Source organism: Cavia porcellus, unplaced genomic scaffold, assembly GCF_034190915.1.
Source record: "Cavia porcellus strain 051 isolate PalLab524CR breed Dunkin Hartley unplaced genomic scaffold, mCavPor4.1 scaffold_32, whole genome shotgun sequence".
NCBI lineage: Eukaryota > Metazoa > Chordata > Mammalia > Rodentia > Caviidae > Cavia > Cavia porcellus.
The window spans coordinates 16,122,656-16,132,346 of NW_026947515.1; the positions used below are offsets into that span (position 1 = coordinate 16,122,656).

At 51.2% G+C, this 9,691-nt stretch overlaps 1 protein-coding gene across 3 annotated transcripts; it reads right to left on the reverse strand.

The window, feature by feature from the left end:
- Window positions 1-861: 861 nt before the first annotated feature.
- Window positions 862-5,428, reverse strand: CUNH17orf58 (chromosome unknown C17orf58 homolog). 3 transcript variants are annotated; one of them, XM_063241839.1, is made up of 4 exons: window positions 4,971-5,412; window positions 2,644-3,132; window positions 2,290-2,484; window positions 862-1,762 (listed from the first exon to the last, which is right to left on the reverse strand). In XM_063241839.1, the coding sequence occupies exons 1-4, from the start codon at window positions 5,044-5,046 to the stop codon at window positions 1,572-1,574; spliced, it is 951 nt and encodes a 316-aa protein (XP_063097909.1). In that variant the 5' UTR covers window positions 5,047-5,412; the 3' UTR covers window positions 862-1,571. The 3 variants fall into 3 exon arrangements, with proteins under 3 accessions (XP_063097909.1, XP_063097910.1, XP_063097911.1); XM_063241840.1 differs by having other exon boundaries at window positions 2,290-2,481; window positions 4,971-5,407; XM_063241841.1 differs by having other exon boundaries at window positions 1,520-1,762; window positions 2,153-2,484; window positions 4,971-5,428.
- Window positions 5,429-9,691: the final 4,263 nt, after the last annotated feature.

Here is a 9,691-nt window from a genome sequence, read left to right on the forward strand (position 1 = left end):
TGACTTAGTAAGACTGCTTCAAAAAAGGAAAAAAGAAAACAATGCTTTATTAGCTGCATACTCTGTTGCCCGTAGTTTATGAAATAGGTCAATTTCCAAAACAATTTTTTAAAAACATTGGGGATTTAGCTCAGCAGCATAAGCAACTGCCTTGCAAGCAGGCAGTCATGAGTTCGAGCCCCAGTACCGATTTTTAAAAAGACTTTTTAAAAACATCAGTGGGGTTCAAATCCAGGGTCTCAGGCATGCTAGGCGCTCCTACCCCTGAGCTACATCCCCAGCCCTTTTCATTTTGAGACACATCTTGGTACACTGCCCAGATTGGCCTAGAATTTGGGATCCTCCAGCCTCAGAAATGATTTACCACAGAATATTCAAAAACTCAACTTTACTTCTTCACTCCGTGTCTAGGTGAAGCGGAAAGAGTATCACGCTACATCTGACACTGTGCCACTTACTTCTCTGTCAGTCCTTTGTCCCGTCCCGATGTCCTTAGCACAGTGCTTCCATGTTCCATTTTCAGCAAATGACCCATTGTGAGCTCCAGGAGCTTATCACCTTGAGACCAAACCGATGCTCACTGTGTTTGGTGAGCATTCTTGGTGTCTGTTCATGGTGCAAGTTAACCAGTACGGCTTGATCTGAAAAAATGCTAATGTCTTTGTGAACTCAAGTATGAAATAATTAAACTGAGCTAGGGAAAAACCCTTTTAGAACCAACTAAAAACATCTGAAAGTCGCTTGTGAGCTGTCATTGATGGGTACTGGTACTAGGATTTTGGAAGGATATTTGAGGGAAGTTGTTTTTTCAGAACTTTAGGTTCAGTGAGGCTAAAAGAAGTAACAGGTGCATCCAAGAACTGATTTCAAGGCAAGATTTACTGCTGAACAAACACAAGCATGATACTTGGTTTTAATAGAAAAATGCCATCAGATACATTTAGCACTGAAATAAGCATCCAGGTTGACACAAAACATGTTATTGGAAGCAGGAAGGCATGAAAATATCTCATACATTCTGGTACATCAGGAAAACAGCTTAGAATAACATTTTCTTGGATTGAGCCCTTTAGTGCTCTTTACGTGTAAAATAGTATTTTTCCTGGGCTCTGACCCTTGTGTTTGATCTAAGTGACATTTCATATGTAAATGTCCTTGACTAGTGTGCTTACTATGTATAGAATTTAAAATGTGGCTTGAGTATAAAATTTGGTTTGATCCTGATATAAACTATTCAGAATTGTATATTTAAAACTCAAAAGGGGTTTTGTGAACTATTTCTACTGAAAAATGAATTAAAATAATTTAAAAATTTCACATGAAGCACTGATCTGTTAACTGGACAGGTGAAGTATCAAAGCCACATGAATCACTGGCCCAGCAGTTGAGTAACTTTGCCTGTGAGCTCAGAAGCAGCATTGTGTCGCTAGGAAAGTGGTGCCTTCCAGATTAGGGCTGTGAAGTAGCTGTGGCCCTGTGAAAGGAAGACACCATTACATGAATCTAAACCTTTCCGTCATTTTGCTGAATTCCAAGTCTCTTGTGATCCTCAAGCGCTGGGATGGGATGTTTCAGATGCACTGGGTGTGAACTGCACCTTGAACTTGCCGATCTCTTGTCCTGTTAAACCTTTTAACATAGCTGCTGCTGCTCCTGACCAGCCCATCTCCTGGACGCAGGCGCCCTCTCAAGACCTGGAGCAGAGTTGTGGGGAGCTGGCGTCTCTTGTGGTAGATGTGGCCCATCACAATGTACCTGCTGCCTAAATAAATAAAGTAACCAAAAATAAGAGTCACTGAAAGGCCACAAGACAATCAGTATGGAAGACCTTTAAGAAACACCTAAACTCGAATCTCATCTTGCTGCACATGTTGAAACACATTTAACCTACAGGCAGCAGGTGGAAAGGCAATCTGATTAGCCCACCATTACAGAACACAAGGTATTGGACAAGATCTCGGGAATAGTGGGAGGAGATACCACAACACCCTCCGCATTCCCGCGTGCCCTCCCCCCCCCCCCAAAAAAGCCTTTTTCAACTCAGTTTCTATACAGAACTGATTTGTCCTTTCTGGCAATGGGGTCAGGGATTCACTCAACATACTGAGCGCCAGGCCCTGCTGACCTCCCCTTGGGGCGGGGGCAGTGATACCTGCGGTGTAAATTCTCTGTGTTACCGAACTGCCCGACAAGGGGCCGTGGTCCACGGAAGCCGGACTGTGGTATCCAGCTCACAAATGACAATAGGAAATTCATCTAAGAAGAGGTTATTCAGGTCTGTTGTGTTACCGGGTTTCAATTCTGGGCATGGCTTATTGCAGGTGGAGGAGTCTAGGGCTAATATGTGCACTCGGAAGAAAAAGCCGTCGGGCGTGATGTAGAGGCGGCTCATCTTGTACAGTCCGGCGCGGTCCACCAGCAGGGTCACCAGCCGGATCCCGGCGCCAAGCACGTCCACGTCGTGCACGATTCCGTTCACGGCTGCTTTCAAGACACAAGTTTGGAGAACATCACACTGACTTCCTCGCTCACTGTCCTGTGCACTTTAGCGCGTCACCGAGCACCCGCGAGGCCCGGGCTCCTAGGTCCAGCGGATGTTTCTCTGGGGCTCGAACAGGCTCGCCTCGCCCGGCGCGGACTCACCGAATTCGCTCTCGCAGTAGGCGTCGCGCTCGTCCAGGTCCGCGCTCCAGGCGCAGGCGCAGGGCTCGGCGCCAAGCTCCGCTGCGCTCGCGGACGACGCGGCCGCCGACTCCGGGGGCGGGGCAGCGGCGCGCGGCCGGTTGGGGTGCACGGGTCCCGAGGGAGCCTCGGTGGCGTGCGCGGGGGGCCGCGCGGCGGGGAAGCGCAGGGCTCGGGTGCGCGCGCGACGCGGCGACGCTCGGTTCTCGGCCTGCGCGAGGCGCGGGCCCGGCGGCCCGGCGAGCACGCGCGCGGCCTCCCGGAAGCCGGCGCGGTTCTCGGCGGGCAGCGGGGGCTTCCGGCGCCGTGGGTCGGGCCAGGCGCGAGGGGCGACGTCCGCCGCGCGCAGCGGTCGCGGGGCCTCGGGGAGAGGCTGCGCCCCGGGCCCGGCTGTCTCGGCTGCGCCCGCCGCCCCGTGAGGCTCGGGCTTTCGGTTGTGTGGCGACGTAGCTGCGGAGAGAAGGCGGAGACCGTCACGGGGAGGCCGGCAGCAGGGGCGGGCCCGCAAGGGAAGAAGAAAGGACTCAGGGAAGAGGAGTTGGGGAGCGGAGTTTGCCAAACACCTGCAGGAGGAGCGATCGGGAGGTGGGGAGGCCCCCCTGCGGCCGCGGAGAGGCGCGTCTCCTCGCTCCCGGAGGAGGAGGAGGGTCTCGCCCTGTCTGCAGGGGACCCGCTGAGAAAAGTGCGCACCAAATGGGGACTCACAGGCCTGGTGGAAACGCTTTATCTTGTGACGGATCCTTTTCAGATCTAGCTTTTCTGGTTACAGCCCTCTGTTTATTCCAAACTCAAATTTCTGATGACATTGGTTAAATAACACACTTCTTGCCTTTCATTTAATGCACATATATTTACATAGACGTATATAAACATATACATATCTGTATGTATAAACATCCGCCTTTTTGCTATTTACAGTTTGTTGAGAAAGTATCAAGAGCAACCCCCAGGAGGAAAAGTCTCATATTACAGGTTCTTCTAATTGTTTAAGCGCCCCTGACAACAGAACTATTTAGTTTTCCCATCCGTGTTTACACTGTCATCTTGGTCTGCAGAACTGCAGAATTGAGCGTTTGGGAGTGGATTTTTTATCTGGCTTCTTGGACACCACTTACTTCGAAACAACAGTTAGGAGGGTGTTTTAAACTGCCTGGGAGGCAGAGGCCCCTGGTTAAGCATAAAAGCACACATTGCTTCCAGTTTTCCATCAGATGATGGAGAGAAACCCCTAAACGATAAGGCACGGAGACACATTTTCAAAATCATTACATGATTTTTTCCCAACTCTGCAGACAGGTTAGTGAGCAAACTTCAGCCAACTCGGAAACTGGGCAGCTTGCCACGTCCAGTTACACAATCTAACCCCTCTGTTGGAGGGGTCCGGGAGCCCTCCAATCAGGCATAAGAATGCGGGGAACGTCTTTATTTCCCCCTTGCATTAAGGAGCTTGGTCGCAAGCCTCTTTACAGCTCTGGCAACTATTTAAAGTGGTTATGTTGCCAAATTGGTAATCTCCTGTAAAATCAGCGTTCACCCAGCAATAATAGCTGGTTGGAGCTGATGTTTTTGCAAAGCCGCTGATGCTCACGGTGGTTGGTAAACGAGTGTACCCCACACGGCTGAGGAAAGTGCTGGTGGAGAGCCAATGCCTGCCTGTCAAGTGTGGACCTCGCCACTGCTTCCCCATTGATGCCACCATCTGTTGTCATGGGGAAGATGGGCTGATATTTGGGTTAAACGCCACCGAAGTCGTTCCATTTCCATGTGCGAAAATAACCCGGAGGACATTGCTGTGAGGTGCGGAAACTGTTTTTCCCAAAGACAGTGAAGCGAGCAGAACATAAAAGCAAAACATCATCCTGCAGAGAATGCCTGATTTATCATTCCCTCGGTCATTTCATTTCATTTCACGCGTGAATTGTGTGTGGGTCTTGAGGGCAGGCAGGTCTTGGTTCAGGTGTCCCGGGGCAGAAGCGCCGCACTGTGGGATCTCCGCTCGCCTCGCCTCGCCCCGGCCGCCTGGGGCTGCCCACCCGTGGGCCCAGACGCGGCAGGGCGGACCCCGCGCGACCCTTTGGACACTTTCCCTCCTCCGGGACGGAGCAGCCACTTAACATGCAAAGTTTCTGCAGCCCGCTGGCTCGCCCGGGATCACCGCAGCAGCTGAGCTGGCCTCCCTCCGCAGAGGCAGCCCGGAGACAAAGTCTGGGGACCCGTCCTGCGCCTCTGCAGCGCGCGGACCGCAGGCGCCCTCCCCCGGCTGCGCCCCCGCCCGGCCCGGCCCTTACCTTTCCGCTCCGCCAGCGGGGCTTCGGGGGAGCACCCCACGAGCAGGCAGAGCAGCCAGAAGGCTCTAGCTGTCATTTTGGTGGACAGGGCTCCCGGGCTCTGGCCCGGAGCCCGGCCCGGCTCCGTCCGCTCCCCCGGCCCCGCGCCGCACCCCCACCCCGCTCATGCTAATGAGGGGCAGCCTGGGGGAAGCCGCCCCGCGCGCGCACAACCGGCGCGGGGACCTCGTCCTCCTCCTCCTCCTCCTGCTCCTCCTCCTGCGGGGACCCGCGCGTGGCCTCGCAGCGTGGCCCCTGCGAGGTCTGGGACCCGCCGCCCAGGATCACATCACGGCCCCAACTCACACCCGGGTGGGTGGGGTGACACGCGAGGGGAGCACGGGGAGCAGGGGCCGAGGCAGGGCGGGGAGGAGGCGCGAGGGGAAACGTCCAGATGAGGTCAACAGCAAATAAAAGATTAGTACTTAAGACGGCTCTGGCCTGGGGAGGCTCCAGATGACCAAAAGTGCATTCCAGAATGTGTGAGGCAATTCCTGCAGAAACCAGGTCACTACCTCCGGGTCCGATAACCCCGTCTGTCTCCCCAGATCTGCAGTGCTGATAGCCAGAGCCGCGGGCAAGGAAGCCCTCGGGACTTTTTCTGCCCCCCTCCCCCCCTCCCCCCTCTTCTCTCGCCTCCCCCTCCTGTCTCCCCCTCCTCCTCCTCTTCCTCTCCCTCTGCCTCTCTCCTCCCCCACTGAAATCGCTCTGTACTTGGCTGCACCTATCAAGCACAAGCCAAGTGCCTTTTTCCTGGGGTGGCAGAAGCAGAGATAAGAGAAACACCTTCCCCATTCTCCCCTGAAGCCTCCCTGCCCGACGCAGACAGACATCCTACTCTTCCCTGCTTAAGTCAGACCTGCAGGGGCCACTGTGTGCTGGCCCTGCGCTAGGACCCTCCGTGGGTCAGGAGACAGGAACTGTTCAGCAGGGAGGGAGAGAGGCTCAGCAGCCAGACAGAGGGGTGCAGCTGCCAGAAGCACATCAGGGCCCTTCCTGCACTAGTAGCTGATACTTCAAAAATCACAGTGCCTCGGGCTTGGCCACGCGCGCGCGCGCACACACACACACACACACACACACACACACACACACTTCATTCCTTTACATCGCCTGCCCCTTCTGCACCCACCACCCCATGTCTTGGTCTGCTCCCCCCATTTGCAGAAACTCCATCTCTCTATGTCCTATTATCCATCTTTTATTTTACTCTTTATTTATACTTTTGGTTTCTCATGAAGGAGAAATCATGTGATACTGAAGAAAAAAATCAGTGATAGCCCTTGAGCAGAGGCTGTGCAAAATATGTTGCCAAAAGACAGTGGGAAGTGGCTAGGGATTTAGCTTAGTGGCATAAGCGCCTGCCTTGCAAGCAGGCAGTCGCGAGTTCAATCCCTGGTACCGAAAAAGACAAAAAAAAAAAAAAAAAAAAAAGACAGTGGAAAAAGAGGGACAGGCCCCTTTCCTGTCCATGTCCTTTTGGAGAGACTGAAAATAGGCAGCTGAAACACACAAAACACAGCAGGGAGGATCTAGGAAGTGATTGGTCTGATTTCAGTTTAAATAAGAATATAATCCCAGCACTTGAAAGGCTGAGGCAGGAGGATCCCTGTGAGTTCAGGGCCAGCCAGACCTACATAGTGAGACCCGGTTTCAAAAAAAAAAAAAAGAATATTGTCCTAGGAACCACGCATGGCACACACCTGTAAATCCTGTACACAGAGGCCTGAAGTAAGAGGAAGCTCCAAGCTCAAGGCCAAGCGGGGGCTACATAATGAGACTCTGTCTCAAAACAAACAAAACACTCAGGAGGCTGAGGCAGGAGGATTGCTGGGAGTTTCAGAGAATTCTAGGCTACAAAATAAGTTTGAACCAGCCTGAACTGCATAAGGAAACCCTGTCTAAAAAAAAAAAAAAAAAAAAAAAATCTCTTGGCATGGCAGTGCTTGCTTGTAAACCAGGAGATCGTAAGTTCAAACCTAGCCATGGTGACTTATTGAAATCTGTCACACAGTAAGTGAGGATGTCTGGGAATATATTGTTTGTTGTAGGCAGCTAAGTTAGATAAAAATGTTATATGCAGTCAGATAGGAATTAGCCCTCAGCTGGAGATTTAGCTTAGCGGCATAAGCACCTGCCTTGCAAGCAAGCAGTCGTGAGTTCAATCCCCAGTACCGATAAAAATGAAAAAGACAAAAAGAAAAAAAAAAAAAAAAAAGAAACCTGTGCAGAAAACCAGGCTGAGGGGAAGACAGACCCGTCCTGCTGTGGATCAGACCTCATGACAAAAGATCAAACAAATATACCCGCATACTTCCCGCTCACCTTGAGAAGGCCTGGAGGAGCCACTAACCCGAACCCCTGCAGGCAAAGGCCCTGTCCTGTATTCCTGCCCCTTGCTGTGTGACTCACTTCCCCATCTGACCTCAACTTAATTTTACCTGAGCAATTACACTCCTAATCCTCTTGGTTGACCACAGTTCTGTCGCACCTCATTCCTCCTGTCTTGTGAGTCCCCATTTTTCCCGACCTTAGACTCACCTCACCTTGTGGTTTTGCTCTAAAAAATCTCTAGAAAAGGCCGGGTCCTTGGCAACCCACTTGGGAGACCACTTCTGTCTCTTTCTTTCGCTCAATAAATACATCCTGCTCTTAAGCTCCATTGTTCCTAAATTCATTCTTGGATTTTAGAGAACGTGAACTCATGTCAGACATCTCGCAGGTTGGGGGTTTCTTTCTCCTATATCAGTATCTCAGGGCAAAGGCCCAGCTCCAATCCCTAGCACTGTTTCCCAGGAAAACAGTACCCTTACAACCAAGGTCTGCAAGAAGACGGGCTTTTTTTTTTTTTTTTTTTTTTCTGAGCTAAGTCTGGCCCTGTGGTCCAAGCTGGCCTGCAACTTCCTGTGTAGTCCAACTGTCTGAGCCTCCACAGTGCTGGGGTTACCTGCATGTGCCACCAGGTCCAGCTAAAAGCAGGCTGCCTTCAAGGTTTGCAGCCAGGAGCACCCAGCCACTGGGGCCTGCAGAGCAGACTCCTCATTTGGGCTGTGGTGGTTTTGAGGATCCCATGAGGTGGACACCCACGTCTAGAAAGAGGCCTGCAGTTGGGTGAGGAGTAGGGCCTTGGTGTGATTGCCAGTGCTACAAAAACTAAACTAAACAAAACAAAACAAAAAACAACTAAATGGGGGCTGGGGATTCAGCTCAGCAGCATAAGAGCCTGCCTTGCAAGTGCCCAGCTGGCTGTGAGTTCGATCACTGGTACCGATTTATTTATTTATTTATTTATTTGTCTTTTTCGTTTTTATCGGTACCAGGGATCGAACTCATGACTGCCTGCTTACAAGGCAGGCGCTTATGCCGCTGAGCTAAATCCCCAGCCCCACTGGTACCGATTAAAAAAAAAAAAAAATACAAAAAACTAAATAGTAAAATGTAAACAGAGGCTGGCTAGCCACAGGATGACAGCATACCGGAGGGCAACACCATTCTTGCTGTAGCTGGGCTAATTTCTGTCTGCGGGCTAATTAGGGGCCAAAGCCATAAAAACAGATGCATGAATCAGGCTAGCGCTTATCAGCACAGCACTGGGGGGGGGGGGGCACACAGCAAGATGAGCCAGCGGTCTGCTTATTAATCAGAGGTTGCCTGACGAGCATTAGGGCAAATTGCAGCTGACAGGGGTGCGGGCTAATCTTCCCTCACCCAGGGGCGCAGGAGCACGGGCTATCTTCTCTAACAGAATGACCTCCCGGCTCCCTGCCGGTTCTACAGAGCAGTCAGTGTCTCCAGACTCTATTTTTGTTTTGTTTCATTTTTCTTTTTGAAACTGGGTCTTGCTATGTGGTTCAGGCTACCTTTGCACTCACTATGTAGCCTAAACTGACGATCCTTCTGCCTCAGCCTCCCGCATGCTGGGATTACAGGTGAGCACCATGCCTGGCCTCAGACTCTGGATGAAACCAGATAAACTCTAACTTCACGCTTCTAGGGCCCAGATTGAAAATGTCCACCCATCCCGTTATTCCACGGGCTCTTTCTTAAATCAAATACAATAAAATTAATCAGGTTTAAGCTAGGCTGGGGATGTAGCTCAGTAGTAGAGTGCTTGTCTGACATGTACAAGGTCCTGAGTTCAGTCCCCAGTACCATACACACACACACACACACACACACACACACACACACTCACACACACTCACACTCACACACAATAATTAGGCTCGGTTCGAACTTTCTCGGTTACAACCACATCTTAGAATAGTTTCTTAAAATTACATCCAGGCCCCATCTTGGGGTGTTCCTGAAACATCTGTGGCAGAGACACCGAGAATGCTCCAAAGCATGAGTTGTCGTGTGCTGTGGGCCTTAGGTCAGACTGGTGAGGACGTTTCTATGGTCTCTAGGTCTTCATCTGGACACTACCATGGAATCTGGGCCTTCGGTGGATTCCTTGGGTCTCTAGCAGTGGACAGTTTTCCTTTTTTATTTGACTCTTCGGGTGACTATTATAAAACAATCCTATAAATTATGGTATCCTGTATTAAGTTATTTTCCTTGCAAACTCTGACTACAGCAGGGGACTTGGAGCCAGCACACTGATCTCTAGGGAGGAGAAGGTTACTGGAGACTGAGTTCAGAGCATGGCCAGTACTTTAATCAACCACACCTACTACTTA

What these genes read in the sequence shown, in the direction of transcription:
- CUNH17orf58 (XM_063241839.1), bottom strand. Translation starts at nt 5,046, where the DNA reads ATGACAGCTAGAGCCTTCTGGCTGCTCTGCCTGCTCGTGGGGTGCTCC. An exon ending in CTACTGCGAGAGCGAATTCG is followed by an intron (nt 2,485 to 2,643) that starts GTGAGTCCGCGC and finishes GTGTCTTGAAAG; the next exon opens with CAGCCGTGAACGGAATCGTG. An exon ending in ATGCCCAGAATTGAAACCCG is followed by an intron (nt 1,763 to 2,289) that starts GTAACACAACAG and finishes TTATTTATTTAG; the next exon opens with GCAGCAGGTACATTGTGATG.